This window comes from Pogonomyrmex barbatus, unplaced genomic scaffold (assembly GCF_055798465.1).
Source record: "Pogonomyrmex barbatus isolate J1 unplaced genomic scaffold, ASM5579846v1 scaffold3, whole genome shotgun sequence".
Taxonomy (NCBI): domain Eukaryota; kingdom Metazoa; phylum Arthropoda; class Insecta; order Hymenoptera; family Formicidae; genus Pogonomyrmex; species Pogonomyrmex barbatus.
Window position 1 is genome coordinate 1,322,895 of NW_028297127.1, and position 24,506 is coordinate 1,347,400.

The 24,506-nt window shown below is 36.5% G+C and overlaps 2 protein-coding genes across 11 annotated transcripts in view; one reads left to right on the plus strand and one right to left on the minus strand.

The window, feature by feature from the left end:
- LOC105434200 (uncharacterized) lies at positions 1-13,826 on the plus strand. 4 transcript variants are annotated; one of them, XM_089079903.1, is made up of 7 exons: positions 1-185; positions 1,662-4,458; positions 4,877-4,903; positions 9,716-9,837; positions 9,962-10,192; positions 10,273-10,503; positions 10,935-13,826. In XM_089079903.1, the coding sequence occupies exons 2-7, from the start codon at positions 2,987-2,989 to the stop codon at positions 11,081-11,083; spliced, it is 2,232 nt and encodes a 743-aa protein (XP_088936029.1). In that variant the 5' UTR covers positions 1-185; positions 1,662-2,986; the 3' UTR covers positions 11,084-13,826. The 4 variants fall into 4 exon arrangements, with proteins under 4 accessions (XP_088936029.1, XP_088936031.1, XP_088936027.1 ...); XM_089079905.1 differs by lacking the exon at positions 1-185 and adding an exon at positions 1,046-1,361 and having other exon boundaries at positions 10,273-10,499; XM_089079901.1 differs by lacking the exon at positions 1-185 and adding an exon at positions 1,048-1,361.
- Positions 12,162-24,506, minus strand: part of LOC105425128 (NAD kinase) — a 20,960-nt gene continuing 8,615 nt past the window's right edge. For 3 of the 7 annotated variants that reach the window (XM_011635732.3, XM_011635729.3, XM_011635728.2), the window contains 7 exons: positions 19,879-19,962; positions 16,441-16,570; positions 15,761-15,886; positions 15,296-15,467; positions 14,855-15,207; positions 14,053-14,135; positions 12,162-13,159 (listed from right to left, as the gene is read on the minus strand). In XM_011635732.3, the coding sequence (XP_011634034.1) occupies positions 12,967-13,159; positions 14,053-14,135; positions 14,855-15,207; positions 15,296-15,467; positions 15,761-15,886; positions 16,441-16,570; positions 19,879-19,962 (1,141 nt within the window). In that variant the 3' untranslated portion in view covers positions 12,162-12,966. Of the gene's footprint in view, positions 13,160-13,909; positions 14,136-14,854; positions 15,208-15,295; positions 15,468-15,760; positions 15,887-16,440; positions 16,571-19,878; positions 19,963-21,073; positions 21,213-21,856; positions 23,973-24,002; positions 24,271-24,506 lie in introns of those variants that run through there. The other 4 variants (XM_089079918.1, XM_011635731.3, XM_089079916.1 and 1 more) reach the window with 4 other exon arrangements.

Genomic DNA, 24,506 nt, shown 5'->3' on the forward strand with positions numbered 1-24,506 from the left:
ATAAAAATAAGTGGGAATACGATACGATACTGTTAATTGATTGTAATCCTTTTTTTGATGAGAACGATTTTGTTTAAATTGTTTGTCGGTTAAAAGTTTAGGCGAACGAGAGCGAGCGATTTGAAGCTTACAGACGTGTTTAGGAAACCTAGGATTCGATTCGTAAAAGTCATCCGCATTTACACGTACGTGATTTAAATATGTACTGTATGCTAGATTAAGTATGGGAAATTGTGTGTGTGTGTGTGTGTGTGTGTGTGTGTGTGTGTGTGTGTGTGTGTGTGTGTGTGTGTCCGGGACACCGTAATGCACTTCCTTCGACACACGTGGCTCCTGCAAGACACGTCGACCAGTTTGGTTTGAATAGGGGTGAATAAGTGGTTACGTCGTTGGTCTCGATCCATTTTTTACGGCGACCATTTTGCTTTTTTTTTCCTTTACATTCATCATTCATGAATTAAATAAATCGATTCGAAGAAAATGCATTGCGTAGCATTTTTACAAATACTATATGACAATTAATTATTAAAATACTATATGACAATAATTTATATATAAATAAAACTATAATCGATTGATAGATTGATAATGAACAGATAAATCTGCATTCGAAAATAATATAATAATATAAATGTATGCATGAATGGTTTCTTCTTTTTATCACAAACCTGAGTTTAACGAATTTACATCTCGATTCTTATATCGCAGTTTAATTCTTTACTAAATTGATGATTAACTTCAAACTGTAATAATTAAGAATAAATAACAAATGTTGCGGATTTCCAATGAGATTTCCGCACGTGGAACAAATTGAATCTGTCACGGCCGTCGCCTCTTTTTTTTTTAAATTCCCTTTTTTTTTCTTTTTTTCTTTTTTTTTTTTTTTTATTTCTGCCGACGGCGTGCGTTGCCACGCATCGTATTTTCACGCACGCACGCGGAGGCTGCATTTATTAAAAGCGATATATTATGATTCAAAGATCATATCTTTCGATTCGTCTAGACGGCGGAGAGGGAGGCACCCTATAAAGTCGTACGTGGCTGCTCCTGAAACAACCATCCGAATACACCGAGCCTCCTTGTATATCTCTCTCGTGTAAACTTCGCGCGTTCTAATCGTACATTCCTGTACCTGCTACTCCTTTTTTCCCGTCACTTCCCTCGTATTTCGTCGCAACGTTCCCTGAAGCCATTCAATCAGAGGAACTCTATCTCGCCGAACGACCGAGACTTCGTGGAAACGGACAAAGAGAAGAGAAACTCTTTCTCCTTCCGTTCCTCTCGCAAAGTAATCGAAATATACGGAGGGCGACGGTACTCTGGGCTAAAAAGAGGCCACGATTCGATCGAGTTATCGCACGGTAGGAGATCGTGATCGATTTTTTTCGGTAGCGAAAGCCTGGCGCGCGCGTAGAGCATCATTTGCGATCGCGGTGAAAGGAGGAAAAAATTTAACATTATTCACCTGCAACAGAGCCATATATATATATATATATATGTGTGTGTGTGTGTGTGTGTGTGTGTGTGCGCGCGCGCGCGCGCGCGCGCGCGTGTGTGTGTGTGTATATGTATAGATTCTTGCCTTGTGAGTATTTGCATGATTGAGACACGGAGCCGATGATTCACGATATAATTTATAAAATTTGAAATGATCAATACAGATATCACAGATAAGTGACTGAGGAAAAGAAGACATCGAGATAATCGGAAATTTGGTCAAGGGATCAATTCGATTCGGCACACGATCTCTGGTAATCATCAACGGGAGGCAGATTCGCGCCGAGGTGGAAGAATACAAAAAAGTGAACGAAAAAGAAGAGGAAACGGTGGCGAAGAAGGGGCAGAAGAAGAAAGAGGTAAAACGTCGCGAGGAGAGAAAAGGCTGTCCTCCGCGGGATTTCGGTGCGCGAGGAAAAGGGGTTACCCAGGTTTGAACGAGTGGAGGAGAAAGAGTGGAGACAACGTGAGAGGTGGTGGAGAGAGAGAAAGAGACCGCGAGAGGGAGGCAGAAAGAGAGGGATAGAGGGGGAGGAGAGGGAAGAAAAAAGGAGTCATCGTAGTAACACACCGGCGCGTCTCCTCTCGCGGCTTCGTGGTTGTCTCGGAATTAGTGAGTAGACAGAATTATGTCTGTGAGCTGGCCAGCACCACGGCTCAGTTGAAACTTACTGCTCAGAGCGTGCACACGCATACTACGAATCCTTCCTACTTACGCACCTCGCGTCTTCCTCGTGCGATTAGAACTTAGTCCGTGACCGCCGGCAGACCAATCACGGTCCAGTTTGCTAACGCGCCTCCGTACAAAACGGTGTCTTCTTCTTCTTCTTCTTCTTCTTCTTCTTCTTCTTCTTCTTCTTCCTCCTCTTCTTCTTCTTCTTCTACTACTTCTTCTTCTTCACGTGCTGAACGTGCTGCGGAGTTCCCTCGTTCGAAGAAGCGCCAGGCAGCTAGGTGACGGAGTAGTACGGAGCCACCCGCGACGGTGACGTCTCAAAGTCGGAGAAATTTTCACGAATTCTTGAAGAGACTCAAAAGACACGCGCGATTGAGATGGTTTCTTAATCGCGCGACGTTTCTGGTTGTCGTCTTCTTGCGTGATTCCGCGAGGTGAGCGAGAAGTACAAATCGGAAGTAGAGACATAAGAGACATAATATAACGCGATACCGAATTGTTTTGAATGAGCTTTGACGATTCAAAAGCAAGAAGATCGAAGAATACTTCTAAAGATAAAAATTATCGGCTATTTTTTCCTGAAAGTCGGAGATTATTTTCGTAGGCTGCAGCCCGGCCAAGTATTCACCAGAAATTTTCCGGGCTTGACACAATTTTCAGTGATCATCCACTTAGCTTTAAAATCATTTTTAGAAACAAAATTGAGCATTCTAAATTATTTATCTCTCTTAAGATTATCCAATTTTTGACACGAGTGCTTCAATTGTCGTCGTAATCAAATATCGTTCGAGCAATTTTTCATTACCTGCGATAATGGGCACCAAATCCGTTGTGTATCTCTTATTAATATTCATTGCGACCAATGCATGGTCTCATCATCATCGTCATTATCATGTTCATCATTCAGAACACAAGAGAGAAAATAGTCACATGAACGCCGAACGAAAATCTGACATTGAAAATGAAACCACAGAGCCTACTGTGCAGCCTGACTTATTGAAAAAAAATGAAGAATACTCAGAGGCTTTAATTAGCAAAAAGTTAACTCGCAGTGACCGGAGACTAGAGAAAATGATGGAGAAGGCGATCCTAAAGATAATCACAGGTGATCTCGGCACGTCAGACATGTTGCTGCTGAAGAGTTTGAATTACACGCCCGAAGAAGTACTGGCGATTCGCGAGCGAGAACTCGATAAGCAAAGGGATGAAGAACTGAGAAAACTAGAGGAAAAGGAATCCAAAGGAAAAAAATTCTACAATGAGAATCTATATAGGGACAAGCCGAAGCATTGGAATTATAATTCCATGGAATTCGTATCCTCCTCCTCCTCTCATAACGACCCTGACGTAGACGACGTGAGGGATGAAGAGAAGAGTCAAGAGGAAAAATCTTCTTACGATAAAGACTTTGACTTTGACGCTTATAACCGCCAGGCGGTGATCGATTACGAGAACTTGGCTTCCAAGCTCGAGCTGCAGCAGTCGTGGTCCGAACCTGCAAATTTTGATTATGAAGACGAGACGAGAAATTCGGAAGCGTGGAACCCGTCGCAGAATATTCGTCGGAGCTTCGACCAAGCCATGCAGCCTCACGTGATCTTCAAGATCCCCTATGACGATTCCGAGTTCGATTCCAGCTCCGAATCTGACGAGGAATTAAAATTTATAGACAGAGACCTTGTCTCGTCGAAGGGCCTAAAACATCACGTTCCTTCGTCCTGGAAACGCACCACTGCGAGGAACGTTGCAAACTCCTTTCACGCTTCGTCATTGTCTACTTCTTCTCCTTCGTCTGCTTCTTCTGCGGCTACTGGGCACACTCCACTTCCCGTGGTATATCAGCTGAATAATTTTAAAAGCGCCAAGTCGGATTATCCAAAGAATCAGCCTTCCTTCGACAGCACGCCAGAATTTCCGGAGGCTGTCGTCACGAACACCACTGCCACAAATACGTCTATTACGTGCAGGCTAGATTTCAATACTTCAGCGAACAATGACACAGGCAATACGACCAGGAAAAACGAGTACGAGGGTTTGGAATGGGTCGGAGACGATATTTATAGGGTAATACCGGACTCGTTGGACTTGGATGATGACACCGATGAGAACGAAACGTCAGAATCTGAAAAGGAAAATCCGGCGGGAAGCGAAACTGATATGCAGCGATATCAAAGCGATACCCCGGACCTGGCCAGGCTCTTCGTAGCTAGCAATGTTTCCGGCGAGAACGTATCGCAGATCAATCTGACCGCCTATCAACAACTAGCATTAGCTCATCGTCCAAGGTAAGTTTAGAAAAAAATACTTATAAATACTAAAAAATACTAAAAAAATAGTATGTGGAAAGATGAATCACACGAAGAAAGCTTAATTTATCAATGATCTTCCCAGTGAGTGGAATGTCTAAAATCGACGTATATAAGATAACTTTACGATATCTTTAAGAATTTCTTTAAACAAACATTTTTAAGATATTTCATAAAGAAGTCTGAAAGATATCTTGCAGTTATCTTATGCGTCAATTTTCGTCAGATATTCTGTTTACAGGGTTTACAGAAACGCATTTTCTACACTTGTTTTATTTAAAATTATATTTCTCCTCGAACTGAATAAAAATTGAGTCTATTAGGTTTTGTTTATTATATGCTTCGCTTAGCAAACGCAAATTTAGTATTTACAATGTGTGTTTCTTATGTATTTTAGAGAAAACGTAACTTCAACCTTCGACAGGTAAGCCTCCCTGAAGGCCTTTATCATTCGGTAAGGCCTTTATCATTTGTCATGCACCTTTCTTGATTTTTATTTTAAAGTGCATTCGTGATATTCATGACTTAGGTCGGATCTTATTTTTATACTCGCATTTTGCATGAAATGTGTTATATTATTAATGCTTTTATAGAAAAATGGATGTATTTTCACTTATGACTTGAAAGAAATGCTTAGTATTACAAAGAGATATATATATAATTGCAGAAGTAATCGCAAGATTTTCAAGATATATATTTTATTTTTTTTTCTTTGCTTTTCACAGATATATATATATATATATATATATATATATATATATTTTGCAATTATAACATTAAGAAACACCTCACATTTACATGAACTTTTATTGCGCGCTTCAAGAGTTTTGATGAAGCGCCAAGAAAAGATTGCGAAAGTCGTTACGTTATGTGTTATTCGCCGGATTCCTTTTTCCTCTGCAAAAAAAGTCTTTCTAATCTTGAGTCTATATGCATCGCCACGTGCCATTTTTACGTCATAGCGAGTGTATTGTGTATTGACATATCGTGGTATTTCTTTCCTTTTTTGCGACTCGAATCTTCTAATCTGCAGCAAGTTTACGATTTGACGCATGCGGTGGAGTAATTTCCAAGGACTCGACGTAAACTCGTTGTTGCAAGATGCCGACTAATCGTTTTTCATGCGGCGTTATTCATTTTCACGCGCAAGCATCTTGGAAATTAGAGAATTCGACGCGTAACGTAAGAGAGGCAAATCCGCCGACGTCGGTCGACCACGGTCGAAATCGGCGTTCTCAGCGAAACGTTGCCCTCGTCACGTAAAAATATCTCGATGAACCGATAAAAGTATCCGCGCGGAGGAGAGAGAGAGAGAGAGAGAGAGAGAGAGAGAGAGAGAGAGCTAAAGAAAAGCTTAGTGGAACATCAAAGAAATCCCGAGTGTTTGTGTGAGCCCCTCGCGTGTCTAGCGATCGTTCTCGATGCGATCGCGATTTATTCTATTTTCTTTTTACTCGTATTAATAACGTGCCAAATATCGTAAAAAAAAAAAAAAAAAAAAAAAATGCTGTTTAATCTTGATTTTAATCTTCGACGAGATTTCCAATCTCTAAAAATAATTACGAGTACGCTACTACGCCTTCGTAAAGTCGAATCATCAACGAACAGCGCGGGTGATTAATGCACGCGCGCCAATCAAGATATCGCCCGGGATTTTCACGTACACGATAAAATGGGTTTGCTTCTCACGAGGAGATAAGTCCGAAGGCGCAATAAAGTTCGCGCGAGGGACAGGTTTAGGATAGTGTTTCTCAGCCAGGAAGGATACGCGGTGGAAATTCCGCTGCGGTCTCTCTAGCTATGTTTTTAAATCGCCCTCCCCTCGTTTCCCCCACGGCTGCTCGCAGCCCCACTCGTGTGTGCGCGGGTGTGCGCGGGCGCGTTTCTTTTATTTTATTAAGTCTAGACGCGTAAATGCATTCGTGCCGGCACTGGCGTAGCCCGTCTCGAGAGTCCTCCGGACAGCGCTGTGCTGTTGCCGATGCATTCGTGCATCGCTCGCACGATCGTGCGCGCGATTGCATCGAGGATCCGCCGGGTATTATCCTCAAAAGCCTTCACGCGGCGTCTTCATTTCCAATTCATCCGTTTCACTCCAATTTACACTCGGCAGATCTCAGAGCCTTCCGAGAGAGTGAATTGGCCTCGGCTTTAAACGGCCGTCTAACTCCCCCTATCTTCGATTTATTTAAATTATTATTTACAGAAATAATAATTTTAATAATTTAATTAAATTTATAATAAATCTACAATAATTTTAATTATTATTATTGTTTTGTTTTTTTAATTTTAATTTTTATTTATTCTAATTTATAGCAATTTTGCATTTTAGCAAAGTGCTTTTTAATTAGTAATTAGCTTTGTGATCATTATTTTTTTTTTTTTTTTTTTTTATTTAGCGCGATTTTATTATATAAGCGTGCAATGTCGGATGTTCGGTTTAGACGATAATAGAGAAAGGGAATAGAGGGAAGAATATCGCACGTCTGGACGGGACTCTTTCGCGACGGGGCAGAATGTGAACGAGATGCGAGTGTCGCTCGCCCGAGACACCGAGACACCGAGTTGAGCACCCCCGTAATCGCCGGGTGTCTAGTCGGGCTGCAGTTAGAACTCTCTTACGAGGTTACGTAACACATTTCAATTTAATGCGTTGACCTTGTCTATGCGTCTCTCTTCCTATGTCGACGGAGACGGAGCGACGGTGCGCGCGACGGAGAGAGAGGAGGAAGTTTTCGCCGGTGATCCCCTCGGGGTCCTCCGTTTCTCTCCTCTCTACCTCTCGCCCTGCATTCCACCGCCACCGCCGCCGCCGCCGCCGCCGTCGCCGTCGCACCGCCAGACGGTGCAATGTGCATTTTTACGGACGGCCCAATCAGGCCGCCGCGCCGGTTACGCATCGTCGGCCTATCGCGACGCGAGGAACCGTTTTCTTTCCTATTCTTCCTCCTCGTTTCTTTTGTTTTTCTTATCTCTCTCTACAGTTCTTTCTTCTTCTTCTTCTTCTTTTTTTTTTTTTTTTTTTTTTTTTTTTTTCTCTTAAAGCTGTAACCAACATTCCAGGCTGGAGCATTAAAATTTTCACCGACGCGCTCCGACTAGCTCTCTCTTTCCCCGTTTTCCCTATCTAACAGCTAATGGCCGGCGACACGGCGACTCTCCCGGCTGTGCTCCAGTGAATTTCATTATCGCGACACTCGGCCGACACGAGGCGAGCGAAGAGGATCCACCGGCGCGCACCGTCACGCCAGTTCTCATGATGCAACGGCCTCCAGACACTCCAGGTCCTTCCCTTTCCCAGACGGCGGACAGACGTGGCACGTACGCAACGAGCCGGCGCGAAACGCGTGACTTGGCCGCGGCTAGATTAACGAGCATGCCTAGAATCGAACGCGAGGGCTCGGCCGTAACTGCAGCCAAGATTTCGGAGAAAAGCGCCCATAACTTCTCTTCGCTGTCTCTCGCGAGAAAAACAGGCTCTATTTTTCGGGCAGCTCCGTAAAACTGAGAATAATGAAACGCGCAACGATTTTGCGTTTCGCAGTTGTCATCTTTTTTTTTGGACGTCCCTCGGAGATTTCCGGCATTCGCCGAAACTTTACGACACCTCATTTGGTCTCTTCTCTTCAGGGATGGCGGAAAATTCGAGAATTATATAACGAAATGTTTTTCCCTTTCCTCCCTTTCTCTCTTCGATTGGCAAGTTTAGTTAGATTCGCTTTTTTATTCTCTTCGCTTCTTCAATTCTATCTTTTTTCCTTTTCGTTATTTCGGAAAATATCTTTTCCTCATTGATATTCAGATAAAACCATCGAGGTCATTGACGTAGAGACTGCACCTCCCGAGTGGGGCGTCTCGAGCACGGCAGTCCTTGTCGATGACGTAGAAAAATGACGCTCATCCTTCTTCTCCTTTCGCCGTTCGGCGCCGTTCTTTTTTTTTTTTCTATTTCACCAGACGTCGGTTAATGGCTCAAAAATTTATTATGCAATCCTGCGGTGTCTCGGCCGATCGTCCGAGACGTCGCCGTCATCTTTCGAAACACGACAGCCGCCGTCTGTGCTTGTGATGAAAGTCTCAGGGACCGTGGGTTTCTGATGAGCGAATAAACAAGTTTTCGTTCCAGTCGATCGATGAAAAAACGATGAGAACGCGACGATTTGATATCGCGTCGTCGTTAAAAAAAAAGTCGAAATCTAAAAACTGTTATAGCGCCGAAGAGAGAGAGAGAGAGAGAGAGAGAGAGAGAGAGAGAGAAGAGAGAGAGAGAGAGAGAGATGGCGAGATGCAACGAGTGTCGCATTGTGCTACGTCGCTACGTCGGGGGAAAGGTGTAAAAATTCGAGTCACGCGATCGCGAACAACCGATGTCCACCATCCGCCGAAGAAAAAGTTTCCGTAGGCCGAGGCAAGGCGATGCAAATGAGCCTGGCTCGAGACGTCCTGGGAATGGACTTAAGATTCGAGACGCGAGACCTTAAGAAATTAAGGTTCCGCCGAGACCAGACGGAAAGTCGAGGTGATTGGGGTGCCGGTATATCCGCCGACTGTCTAGCCGCTGTCTGCAACGTGTAATAAATGCCTGCGAGCCCGTACGCCTACCGTGCGCCTCTCTGTAGGTCACTGACCATCGTCCATTGGCCCGTGTCGGCACCCGGAAGAGTCCGCCGGGAACCTGAGGTGAAAATTCTCCGAGCCGGCGGACGCACCACCGCGCTAGGTTTATAGGAAACGAAGTCTCGTCCGTTTTAGAGTTGCGAAATCTAAATCTCTTCCAATTCTACGAATTCGGAATTCTTAAGAATATCCCGAAATACGTCTCCCACATACGTCTCTTAACAGTTTAGGCCCCTTTTTTGTGTCTCTCTCTCTCTCTCTCTCTATATCTACCGTTTAAACTCCTTGGAGATTTTAAAGGTAGAACAAACTATACTATACTCTCTTGCGAAATAATTTGACACTTAATTTTTATGTACAGGGTCAGTCACTCCTTTACGAAGGAGAATTATCTTTCAAGACTTTCTTTAAATATTTTAACACAGATGCCGCATCTCTTATCTTTTTCAAACCAATGTTTTGCGCATGATTAATAATAATAATGATAAGGTGCACGATGAAAATAATTTTACTAATTCGAGCTTTGAATAAAGCTGTAGAAAGTTTTGAAGATTGAAATATGTTACTATTTTATTTAGACGTTTCGTGTAACCTAATAAACTTTGATCTGTTTGTGCAGTCATGGCCAGAAGGCGATCGAAGATATCAAGATGAGAATTCTTGCTCTAACTGGAAGATTCAATCTCAGCACACAGACCAATCAGGTTCAGCGTGAGAAGCTTACTATGTTTTCGCCTACATGTGAGTAACTTAATAATTTGTTCATGTAACCGCGTTATTAAGAAAGAAAAAGAAGGTACGACGATGATAATTTTTGAAAAACAACACTGCTCATTGGACGCAACGCCCGATTTGTTACATACAGGTCAAATGCCTCGAAACACGGATGCGGAGGCGTGGATGGATCCGTTTTTAATGAACATGCACTTCCAACTGAATCTTACTTCCAGTGATTTCGTTGTCGCTGCGAGATTACGGATCTATAAGCTACCGCAGGAAAATATCACAACCTCCGACTTTGACGAGGATGAGGATGATGAGAAGAAAATCAGGATATCCGTTTACTACTACACCAAGTCGCTGAAGAAGCATCGATGTAAGTATTTATTTATCAGTTTACGCGTGCGAATTTGCGCGTGAATATTTAGAGAATTTAGGAAATTGTGACTTCCGCAGCAAAGAAGCGGCTGATGGACTCCGTCGTGACGCCTCTGACGGCCGAAGGCACGCATCTGGCGCTGAATGTCAAGCACGGCCTGAGATTCTGGCGACTGACCCCACGAAATCCACATGGTAACAATCACGGTTTGGTGATTCAGATAGAGGACCAGGATGGCCGGCCATTGAAGCCGGCTCAGTATATCCAGCAGCCGTCCTGCGGGGACCACGATATGGATGAGAAGGCATGTGAGTGTGTGACCTAACAATACTAACTCCCGTTTGAGTTTTGGATTGAGCACATTTTTGCATGAAACTAAACAACAAGCGTGTAGTAATACGGATATACAGAGACAAAACCGCTTGCACAGTGTTTTGCGTGTATTCGAAATGGCTATACGCATAGTTAAAATTATCGATATCCGAATTTCCGACGAATAGAGAATAGAGATTTTTCTTTTTTCATAATTTCGCTAATTAAATGCCTGCTCAAAATATATTTAAACTGTTTATGACTTTGCAATTTAATCAAGGGAAAATGAGCTCTTCTTCTATTCTATATCTTTGCGCAAAAATTTGAATTTTTTTTTTTTTATGCATTACGTGTGCTCTTTTAATTAACCCACTTTTAGCTCTACTTTTGGATTCTTGCCCTAAAATTTTTTTCTTTTGTCCTATAGTCCAGCGCACACCTGCACTTTTCGTCCGAGCCTGTCCTTGTTACCTTTGCATCGTAAATAACAAAACAGAAACAGTTGTAAATTGTGGGACTTGCGATTGTAGCGATAGCAACATTCATTCGACTAAAAAGTATAAAGATTCAGTTTGAAATAAGAAAAGCCGACTTAAAACATTGTTATCGTTATCATCATTTAAAAATACTTGCCATTAGCACGTAAAGAAACGTGTACTTTTATTGTATAAACTCAGAGTCGTATAGAAAAATGTCTACTCAGAAATACTATATAAGGATGGATTAAGGATGATCTTAAGTATTGAATTTTAAATTTTAGAAATTAAGGAATTCCATATCAATTATGAAAACAATTTTTCTGACTGAATAATAGACTAGCAAACAGACACAGGGCTATCAAGTGAAATATCTTTCGTTGTCTAAAGCATTACTTTTACAGAAGACGCAATTTTTCACTGAGTGCTTATCTTTTTTACTGGCAATTTGTTTGAAAAAGAATGCAAGTCCGGCTTTAAATGAATAATAATAGCTTAATTGTACAAAATTGATATGGTTCTGTAAGAATTTTTTTATATAGACTGTTTACTATTAATTTAAGAAAGAATTATTTAAATATAGTAAAACATATATAGAGATATATATAATTACATAATTATAATAATTCTTATATCTTAACGTAAATTATCTTCTTGAGGCATCGTATTATGTACATATAGTTAAGTGTAAAGTAGTATCGATGACTTATGCATTCGTCAATGTTACATGCTCATGACTGATGTAGCCAAATGTAAAAGTTAGATTCATATATATATATATATATATATATATATATATATATATATATATATATTATATTAAATGTAGTTAGATCGAATGAGGGACTTGGATATTTTCCCGAGTCTGCAATTCAGTTGGGTGACTCTACAAAGAATTTCTTTGCAAAAAAATGATAATTTGCGACTTTTGAAATTCCAACGTATTTACCCGACTTTTTATGATACTTACAATATATGTGACAAAAAAGGCGTAATATTTGATGCCTTCTGCGGTGTATATAATGTATATTTCTATGTCATGTTGCAGATAAATAAATTCATTTGCAGTATGTACAACACATTTACTCCGCCCTAATATATATCTTATAATTCGAATAAATCAGTTTATAGAGTTGTATCGTATATTCTATGTGGAGTTATCAGTAAATAAATATAACTTATATTGTAGAAAACATATTTTATTAAAAAGTTCTATTTTATAGGAAAGTACGTTCAATGTTCATATAACAAATCGATTTACATCAGATCCATTGTGGTTATCAGTAAAAAGCAACAGTATTATTTCATATTTGGGAATTATATTAACTTAAAGAACACTAAGCATAAAAATATCTGTACAGATAATGGGGTATATCAATAAAGTATAAAAAATCATATATATATATATATATATATATATATATATATATACACACACATACACACACACATATATACATTTAATTAAATCGATAGGTCGCATTTTGCAGACCGAGACGCAGTTATTAATAAATAAATTGTATAAATCCAAACGCGCGCTGTTCAGACTATTAATAGTTAATATTATTTTCTCAAAAGCTAATTGAGTTAAATAATATTTTACTGTTAATATTTATTTCTCTTCGTAGACAAATGCATTTTATTAGATTTTTACAGAATCATAATCCATGCTCATTTTTGTAATCTCAATTACACAATATCCATCTTTCTTCTCTCGTAAATACATAGATATTTTCTGTTTCTTTCAAGAGAATCGTGCAGAGCATAGCTTTAGCTGGCAGCTAATCACTTTCTTTATCGATTTTTTTCTGTACATGTAACAAAACTTCGCTAAAAAAGTTTTAATCGATGAGGGCGAGATTATTTAGAAACTTGTCGAGTAATCTATTTTAAATATTCGATTTTTTAGCCAAATACGATTATTCATTTGGTCAAATATTGTCAGTTGTATTACGTAGTCTATAAACGAATGTTCCCTTTAACCTAACTATCCCGATCGAGGGAATCTAAAGTATCATTACTGGATGAATGTGCGAGGTCGCTCAACTCGTCCAAGTGCTTCTGTCGCTTTCTGACGTTCCAGTGAAGGCATTCGGCTAGGGAATCGAACCAATCCGTGATCTGATCGGCTGCACAAATGCTAGGTACCGGGTATATAGAAGTAGTTACCTTCAAACTGAAAAATTATACACTTTATTTTCTAGCAATTATCCAATTTGATGAAATTAAATTAGATCTTAGCAGAAGTTAATATTGTTGCAAAGAAAATTGTTTGCAATAAAATAAATTGGCATAAGCAAAATTTATTTAATTGCTTTTCAATTTATAGCAATTTGTAGAAAAAAATGTACTTATAAGAAAACGATAATACTTACTTATAAGAAACTTATAAGAAAACGGTTATACACAATAAAATTAGTACATGTTCGTGTGGAAGAAAATATTTTTGCAATGATTTCGTTACGAAAAGCAAAAGCCTTTAGTTTAACATTTATGCATAAAATTTGTATCGCAAGTATGAATAAAACATAAAGTACCGTCACCCTGCAGAACAGCCAACGTCTCGCTCCAAAAAGATATTCTAGCATAGAATATCTTAAAATATGGATTGCAAAGAGAATATATTAAAATCAGGCAGAGAATAAGCATTTATTAGATAACTTTTCAAAATGATTAATAAATGAAAAGATAAATGATAAATCTTATCGTGAAGATAAAAGAGAATAAAAAACATCCAGATATTATACTGAGCAAAATAAGCTTATTGGAAAGAGATATCTTACGCAAAGTAGTTTATAAAATTTATAATTGAAATTTTGAAAAAAAAAAAAAAAAAAAACAAATTATAGGATATAACGTTTGATGCAACGAGGCGTAGATATAGAGAGAAAGGCGAAACGGTGCTCTTTACGAAAGCAGGACGAACCTGTCACCGACACGCAGCTCTTGCTGATTGCGACCGTCGAAGGAGACGTAAGCTGTACTGCGGGTATTGCTGTTCGCCATTATCTGAAATAATTGTAGAAAAGGCAAATGATTAGATGGAGCTGTCAAGCATCTCTGTTTTACCTGTCACCGTGGAAGAGCTCCTGCCTATTTCTACCGTCAAAGGACACCCACGAGGTATTCCTGCTGTCCGGTGAAACCGAGATCTATGGTGGAAAGCAAGACTGATTATGTTAATTACTAACAATTATAGTGATACCGGTGCGGCTCGTTTGATTCAAAGTATTATGTTAATTTCTCTTTTTTTTAAAGTCTGTTGTTTCGACGCAAATTTCTTTTAAGGATTCTGTTATCATTTTAGACGATGCATAAAAATATCTTAATTTCAGGAAATAAATTTCAAATTGAAATAAAGTAACTATATTAAATTAATTTTTAAATTTTCAAATAATTAATCAAAGATTAACCTATTATAGAAACAATTTTTTCTTAATTACACCTGACACTTTTATAAGAAAAAAATGAATTATTTCCAGGAAATTTGAACATTTTGAAAATTTTTGAGCAAAAACTTCATAGAAATAGCATATGGTGGGTGTGTACGAAATGTGTTCATTGAAATCAAATTTGCTTTTATGGAATATTGATTGAGGCCATAGATCCAATATGAAAAAAAAACTTTTACTGACTCTCAAATGACAATGCTGCACTAATACTTATTATAAATTTTAAAATAAACGAATTAAAGACATTCCTAATTTTATAAACGTGATCCATAAAATTAGGAACATTTCAAAAAATGTTCGCTTTGGAAAGAAAATTATTTCAAAATTTTTAACTCGATACTACTACAAGTCTATGTAAAAGATTCCATTAGTGCATTTCTTTGTCAATTTAGAGAGTTAGCAAAAGTTTAAAGAACTACCTTCAGTTCGACCCCGGCAGGTACGACAATCGGCCTGAAGGATAGAGAATGAGGGCAAATCGGTGTGATCATAATGGCAGGAACTGAAGGATGAATCATGCTGGCTCCAGCAGCGACTGCATAAGCGGTTGATCCGGTCGGCGTGCTCACAATCAAACCATCACCCTGGACACTCGTCACGTGCTTGCCATCAATGAACAAGTCGATATTTGAAAGATAAGGTGAAGGCCCTCGATCTACTACAACTTCATTCAGTACTAGAAGATTTGTCGGTGGTTCTGTCGGTTGACTATCCTCATTCTTGCGTATGATGATACACCTTAGACGGCTCCTTAAAGTTAAAGCTGCATGACCTGCGAATACCCGGGAATAAGATAGAATGGAAATTAGATAATTAAGAAAAAGGAAAAAGATATAAATAATAATAAATTAATAACTAACCTTCAAGAACATTCGTCACTTGTTCTTGAAAATTGTCAAATTCGAAAGGTGTGAGAAATCCTAAGGAACCAAGATGGAATGCCATTACGGGTGGCACTGATTGTTGAAATAGCAAACTGGCATAAAGAAGTGTGCCATCACCTCCCAAGCAGACAATAAAATCAATTTTATCCTAGAAAACAAAAACAAAATGCATATTATTTGAAATGAAAAAGGAAAGTGAAAAATAATTCGAAATTAATAAAAATTATATCGTTTATTATTTTTATTTATTATATATATATTTAATAATAATAATAATTTAATAATATATTTTATATAGTATTTTATGTAATATTGTTTATTTTTGTTGTCCAATAAATAAATTATTAATTAAATTGTAAATATGTAAAATAAAGAAACTTTTTTTTTATACTTTTATTTTACAAATTTCTCTAAACATATTGAAATAGAAAGTGTCATTACCTGCAAGTCATCTGTACCATCCCTAAAGGTTTGTAATCTGTCTCGTACAACTTGAAACCTAGGATCCCTGGCAAGAGCCGGGTCCTCTAAAACAGAGGCTTCCACAAACACAACCATTCGTTTCTCCTAAAACAATCCAATCCATTTTTCATCAATCAATCTATTATAGTATAGGGTTACAATTAAAGAGGAATTTCGATTGAGATCAATCGAATTTCAGATCTTTTGGAAAACTTAAAAATATTAAAAAATAAAAGAAACATTGAGATAACAAACTATTCTTCAATCAAGAATAGTCATATATCAAAAATAATTGTATATACAACAATGTGATTTTAAAGCAAGATATATAAATGCGTGCAAAATTTTTTCAGAGAAAACAAGATTCTTCTTTATATATTATCATATAAATAATACTTTTATATATACAATATGAACAATATGTATATTAACATTGACAGCTAAATTAAGGCAAAATTAATATTAATATTAAGAATATATGTCAAAAATATGAATTGGAAATTAGGATAGCTTTTTCAAGCAAATAAATTAATTTTTTGTGATATCTTATTACGGGAAGTCAGTTGCTGACATCAGTCGTCTGTGGACTCGCTAATCAACATTTCGAGATAGGTATATCGCAATCTTCTGATATTTTAAATGGTCTTATTAACATTTACCTCTATCAACCATGTAACCAACTGAACAAATGGTGGCAGGACTGACGAATCGCGGACCTTCTTGATGACCAAAACGGAAAGAGGTGGCTTGTACCATGTCAACCTCTGTGAGGCTGGATCCTGAATGGTCCTGAAATGAGCAAGAAAAATCCTTATTATAATTGTTATGTAATTCTAATATAAAATTTTCTAATATCTAATTATCAGTTAAACTGAACTGCCGTTTGACGCACTCTCCATATATATCAGAATTATACTTAGAATAAAACAAACTTATCGCGGACTAAGGTCGTATGTTAAAATAAGATTGAAAGGCATCGATATTTCATGTGAATTTAATCGGAAAAACAAATTTTACATTTACGCATTTCTGATAATCTGCCGCACGTTTACGATATGTTATATCGATTTTACAGACATTGTCTAATTATTCGTAAGCCATCGTATTCTGTGTAGACTTGAAGAGGCAATCGAATCAAGTGGACAAAGGTGATGACCGATGAAATATAAAAAGAGAAGCATCGACCTCGATGGCGATTTCTTTTATGATTATTGGTGGTTTACATTATTTATTATTGTGTTATGCAAAGTTCGATACGCAAATTTTAGTTTTGCATATTTTGAATTCGAAAGAGAGAAACGATCAACAACAGAAAATTCATGAGTTCGATAACAACATCGTGAGTATGGACTGAATTAAAAGAGATACAGCGAAACAAGAAAAATTGCACAATAAAGATATTTTTTCTCTAAATATTTATCTACGAAGATCAGCCAGACACAAGTGGCATTTAAAATATACTCGAACATATTGTAAAAATATTAATTAATGCGACTATCGTAATTTTTTATACGGTAACCGGTTAGAATCATCTATCAGTAAAAAAAAAAACTAAAACTAAATTTACTTGATGATGCCAAATATCGGCGATGACACTGTAAACACCACGCACTGATTAAACGCCAAAATTTCTGTTCTTTTTTTCCTGCCAATTGAAGCAATGTACATGCGTTTTTTTCGTGCATCGACCCAAATCGCACTAAATTGTATTTTCCACGGATATTGCATGTGTTCGATTAGTGAAATTACAATTACGAAGTTATCTATGTAAATGCGTCGTTGCTTAACTTTAAATATTCTTCAGATAATTGTGGAACATTTATGTGTCAGAATCATATAAAGAATTGATAATTTATCTGATTGCTAAGCTTTAAATTGAAATATAAACTCTAAAATAAGCTATAAATTAATAATAATATTCCAAATAATTTTTAAAAATATATTACACTTATTTTCTTTATAATGAAAAAATTATAAATTATTCTAGATCGCATTTAAAAGTAATACAAAAAATTTAGAACCGGATAAAAAATTATTTAAATATAAAGTAGAAATGTACTTAATACCAATAGAAATGTAATTAAGAAATAATGACAAAAATGTTAATTTTTTTATATAAACACTTTAAATATCCAAGACTATTTATTTGAAGTTTTATTGTGATGCAGAGATTAGTTGTTCTGTAAATAAAAATTGAATTTTTATTAAGAATACAAACGAAATGAGTGATAGTACAAATAAAATTAAATTTTTATTTACAGACTAATCTCTGCATTGCAATGAATTTTACATGAATATTGAATTCTAAATAATTCTGAAATTTTTCATTACTTGTCATTATTAAATTTATTATTAAATTTGTTATTTTTTAATTACACTTCTATTAGAACACACTTTTATTTATTTATTTAAATAATTTTTATTCACATTCTAAACTGCCACTAAAGTTTTTTTATATTATTTTTAAATGCGATTTAGAATAATTTGTGAATTTTTCATAATTTTTTTTCAATGTAAATATTAAAATTATAAAAGTAAGTATAATCCTTAAATGTTTTCTATAAGAAAAAAATAAAGAGACAAAGTTATTAATGAAATGAAAACATACATGAAACTTACATTGAGTTTATTAATTTAACAAAAATTTCAGAATAATTCATATTAAATACACAGAGCCACCAGCAATGTTTACACAAATAAATTTTCGCAAATAGCAGGATTTTTTTCTTTCACCAAGATTTCAATTCACATTCACCACGTAATTTATAACTGAAGAAATAAAATGTAAATCCTTTGCAATTGGCAATCGCTGTTTATGGAAGTGCGATCTAGCGTGCATCTCTCCACGAAGTAAACTCAGCTATTATCTGAACATTTTCAAAACTACTATGTTCACCGACAACCTACCTCTCAGCTCCTACCATGATGAAGCACTGGCTGTTGAACGCGCGCTTACCGACCACACAACTATGTAAGATAGATATTTAAACGGGAAACGCTGCGCATGCGCGTGCACGTCATATGCACACGCGGGAAATCATCATCAATCGTCGCCGGCATCTGATTTATTGTATATATACAAACACGAATTTTTTAACTAAAAGAAGATTTCATATTCATAACGAAATGTCCATTATTAATGATTCCCAAATAAATTTTTTGCTGTATAGATATTAATTACATATGACAAACCAGTTATGAAGATATAAACGTGAAACGCATTTGATTTTCTATAAATCGTCAATAATAATATCAAACTTATATACTTAAAAACATTTTTTTTCTTTTCGGTTAATTTTTTATTCTTTGAATCATTTTTTTTATTCTCTTTTGTGTCTGAAAAGATTCTTTAAGTAATCACGAGAAATTAAAAATTAATTTAAATCGGTTATAACATGTTATAATATTAGTATTGATATAAGAATAGAGTATATAAATGACAATATAATAATAATTAGCCATGATTATTTTTTTATATATATAATAATAATTATAATTATAATAATAACGCACGTGGAAGTTTTATAAGAAAGAGATAAAAAAGTAACACTTCAGTGTTACGTGTACATTTAAAAAGCTCTCTTTACATATAGTATTATGCTTAGTCATCATTTCTTGCAAAAAAGAACGCAAATGAGTTTCGTCGATCGTTTCTAGTACCTTCGACATGTACATAAACGTCGCGATTAGCATCTTGATATAATTGTTTGCTAATGAAGACGATTATTAAGTTTTCAAAAATTATCAAAGAAAGCGAATATCATCCAAAGCGCTACGTACACGGAATTTTTCATCTACATCTATCTCTTCCGAAGATTAATAATTATTTTTAATCAATATATATTATAATTAATTTCGATAATATCGATTTACGAGTATTAAATAAATCTGATTGATGACATGACCATGAAATGATTTTTCTGTAACTTCATTATCGATGTAAATATAAAATGGGAACATAATCGAGAAATTCTTAATGCAAATTGAACATGTTGACGTGAATAAAAATAAAGTATTTAATTAAAGAAGAAATAAACACTTTATGAAATAATTGTTCGCGTTTCAATATTTCCAATAAGATATGATGAGTTACTTACATAACCATCGCAGAATTTTTCATGATACGCCCACATCTCCCAAAAGTTTGAACAGGACTGGGTGCATTTAGACTTCTTGTTCTCCTGTAAAATAAAAGAAACAAAGCAAATGTTAGAGATACCATAAAAGATTACCTAGTTATTCGATATACCTAGTTATTTTTTCAATTTCAGGTGCAGAACAAAACTACGAGTATATTCAACTTAAAAATCTAATTTTTGAAATGCTACCTTTTTCGCTTTTTTTCATTTATCTTTTCACGAGAAAAATTTTTTTTGGTCTCACAAGTATCAGGTTGCTCCTCGCCCTGATGAAGTGAATTGCAATATTCATGATTGTTGGCATTCAACAATGGCATGACCCGGATAATACTCGTAAAAATATTTACTTTTTTGAAAATAACCGTGGAAGCATTTTTAAAAGTATTTTTTTGATCTTTTAAGAAAGAAGAAATGCTCGTTTTCGCTATTTATTTTTATTCTTGTGTTTGAATAAACACAATGAACGAAGATAAAATTGTGAAAGATATATGTCATTTGAAATAAAATATATCATTTTTGCATTCAAAAATAACTTTTATTGTTGAGCGAATACACAATGGCGATCGTAAAAATAAATTTGAAATATAATCAGCTGCGCACGTTTTAATGTTCTAATGTTCTGCCATTACGCTGAGTAAAGAAGATTATTAATCCGACATTATCTTATTGTAGATTATGTGTAGATTATAATTACATCATCAGTTTTTTTAACATTAATACAAGTTTTTTAGTGCAATTTTTTTATCGGATTACTTTTATCCTGTTACGACACAATTTACGTCATGTTTGTATGTGTTCTTCAAGTCTAACAGAAGTCTAACAGAATGTAATAATGACAGGCACATTTGTTTTGCAGAAAAATATATTCCACAACAGGATGCTTCAAGTTCGCAAGTTTTCATTCTACATTTCTTCATGATGTAATGTATAGAACAGTTAATAATAACGTCGAAGATATAGCTTTTGTAATCATTTTGTAATTAGACAGATGCATTCACAATATAATGTTAACTTAGATATTTTCTACAAATAATCTTCTACAAATCAGCTTTCAATAGTTGTTATCACTAGTTATCACTAGTAAATTACTTATTAAATGTAATATTGAAAAATTGTTTCTTATGACGAGAGATAATTATTAAGTAAGGTCTACCTGAGGACACGGTTTTGTAAATTATTGTCCATCGATGAGCCGTTTGATCCATCGTCCTGTGACTCGGCGACGTCACAAACGAAATCATATTGTATACTGACGTCATTATCATGTAAAGATGATGTTTGATCGGCCATATCTTGTATCAGATGATAAGAAAATATAGTGCAAAATAGAAAGTCACTTTCCAATAGCGCATAGAATATTTTAAAATAATAAAGCTGTCAGTAAATTAATTGACTCGATCAATTATATTTCATCATAAATATGAAAACACATAAAATAATAATGATAAAGCATAACGACATCGATAAGATATCAAGAATTTATCATGACCGAGCGAATCGTGATACCCTTGAATGTTTTTTTGTTAATGAAGCATAACGGAATCACATGTAGATATCGTGCGACATGTGAAGTAGTATCTTGTAACAAAGTGCCAAAATCATTTATTTTTAGATTCGCGTACTATTAGTAGAAAGGAATCACGGATACTAAAATTAACATATATCATCCAATTTCCCACATTTTAAATCGAAATAGTATATTGCTTTACCGCCAAAATTTTGTGCTTTTAAAAACATAAAAATGAATCACTACTATATCTAAAATATTTTGCTTCATTTGAATTGGTCATTTGATATTAGTTGAAATATTGAAATATTAGTTTTTTTGTCTCTTATTTCACTTTATTTTCTTATTCACTAGAATTTATTTTTTTTTCTTATTCAGTCTATTGAAGGCTATTAAGCGGATGGTTCTCTTGGAACATTCTATAATTACCAGGTAGGCAACTTTCACAAGCGCTATTGTATATTGACTGAATTTTTCTTCTTTAATATTCCTTTCTTCTTCTGAATTCCTAAATTCTAAAGCTGGATCTCATTTTGAGATAATGGCGTTGAGAATGTCTTTCGATCGTCGAGAGGCCTTCGAAATCATTCTCAAGGACAAGCATTCCTTTTCTCGAAAGTATCAATCGAGATGAGACTTCAATGAAGAGTATATTTCATAATTGGATTTCATATTGTATATTTCATAACGTGGATGATAGTTTATCACTAACCATCTTCATTATATCTCTAAGATCACTCTTTTCAATTTTTTAGTTATTTAAAATCAATCTGGTATAAAAATATTCTTCTTTTGCGGTGGAACGGCAGATTTTCTTGAATCAACGTCGAGCTCACCTCAAAGAAGGAACGCATTTACAACATAAAAAGTCTTTTTCGAATAAGTCGCACGGCATTCATAAATGACATATCCCGAACCTTGAACTTCGTTCGAAGTTCCGCACCGAGGCTGCTTTGCGACTTGCTACTGGATTACGATCTCTTTTTTCAATTCAACCTCCTGACGTAGACGAAACATAGATAATACATAGATAAAACATAGATAAATAAAGTGCTGCCTTCGCTTCTACAACTGGTATATTTTTACAGTCACTGCACTGTTAAAACTGGTAACACTAAGTTAAAGCCGAAGTACGTTAAAACTAGTACAACACCAATGTCGCGCTACCAATCGGAACGTGTTCCAAAGTGTAGAACGAATCTGTCAATATTTATTCTTTGCTATTTTTGTTTCTCGTATCAAATCCTGATAATGATAATTCTGATCGAAAACACGCATGACAGCGACCGAGTGACGAGATGGTCGCGTGCTGAATGACGTCTCTGAGCTGAAAGTAGTGGGCCGCAATTATGATTTCCTATCGTTGGCGGTCGGTAATGACTCGCTCCACGATACGCGTCGATGCTGCAGGTAGTAACCTTCCAACGAGTGTTGCAAACGATTCCGAGATAATTCTGGCACTGAATTCACGAGACGAAACACACGTCTGCACACTCGAGTGCGATATTTTTGTCGTCTACTGGTATCGCCGTACCTCCTCGACGCGATCGCGTACTTGTCCCCTTTCTTTTTTTTTTTTTTTTTTTTTTTTTTGTTACTCAGGACACACGCGCTGATGTAACAGCACTTTCTTCAGAATCTGATCTTGCACAGTTAGCGTTATTTTCACGTATTGCTGTACATTATGATTACCGTCTAAAAAAAGAAACAAATGAAAAACGACGCGTTTATATTACGTTGTTGAAATTATTGAAAGTAGTCTGGAAGTTGTGGAAAGAGACGTTAACTTTTGTTTCAAACCGATGAATCAAGAGTGAGAGAAACTTTCTCTTGATCTTTAAAGGAATACCATTCGAATGTCCTCTTTCTAAAAAAACGTTAAAAATTTTGTATACAAAGAACCGATTATGTTAATAATGAACACGTGTCGAATAACATCTTATTTATTAGATTCAAGTAACACTGTTGAAACGGCATCGGTCACAACGATTGGGCCGAAGAAGATAACGATTTACAACGATGAGATCCACCACCGAGGCAGGATACATCTTCACGAGGAGTGATCCGCTTGAGGTGACACGTGGTCCGCCTGGGCCCAATCGACGGAGAGAAAACGGAGAGAACGAGATTCTGTAATCGATTGCATCGACCGCGAATTCTTAAAATTCCGATGGACGGCGCAATGGAGGCGCCATGGGTGCGAGCCATACGGGAGCCCCATCGAGCAAAAGCCGGATCGGATGGAATGTGCGGCGAAAGGCGGAACGCGTTCTCGCTCTCGAAGAAAGGAGCAACAAGAGAGGTGCTCTCGCGGCATTCGTGATTCAAGCGGCACCAAGAGACACGGCGTGCACACAATTTTATCAACACAGAGATTTCGCGGGGATAACCCCCGAAAACCCCCGAAAAATGGCCCCCATTTACGTTCTTCATCCTCCCCCAAGTACAAGCGTCCAGAGAGAAATAATTCGCATTTGCACACGAGGTGGATGAAAATGGCGACGTCGTATGCTCTTAAATAAAATGTGAGAAATGTGTGCTAACGAGAGAAATTGCTGTCCTTTAATCGCCGTACCTCAATTCAGCTTCATCCATGTGCATCGATTGCAATCGACGGTCGACGACGTCGAGACACCCTTGGGAGGCAGGCGGAACGAAAGGTGACGTTTGCGATAATTAGAATAATAGTCCGCGACGGATCGGTGGCGAGTAAGGCACACTTTGGCACTGACGCACCACGAGGAACGTGTCGGCGAGTATTGGCGATGTCCCGTAGGTCGTGAACACGCCGACGTCGAGACACCCAGCACGACACACGCAGGCGCGAGCAGAGGATCAATTCCAAACACGCGACCCATTTGTTTGCTTCAGTTCTAATCTCATTTAATACTTTTTTTTTTTTTAGTTTTTTATCAACTTCTCGGCTGATAAACAGAGGAGGTTCGATTATTATTCGTAGGAATTGAAAAATTTTTGAATATCTTAAAATTATATTATTAGATTATTTTCTTATTTAATACTTTCATCTGAATTTTATTTAATTTTTTATATAAAAATTCATATTAAAATATTTCGCCAT

Coding starts and splice junctions, on each gene's coding strand:
- LOC105434200 (XM_089079903.1), top strand. CDS start 2,987: ATGGGCACCAAATCCGTTGTGTATCTCTTATTAATATTCATTGCGACC. Junction 4,459..4,876: donor GCATTAGCTCATCGTCCAAG/GTAAGTTTAGAA, acceptor TATGTATTTTAG/AGAAAACGTAACTTCAACCT. Junction 10,193..10,272: donor GTCGCTGAAGAAGCATCGAT/GTAAGTATTTAT, acceptor TGACTTCCGCAG/CAAAGAAGCGGCTGATGGAC.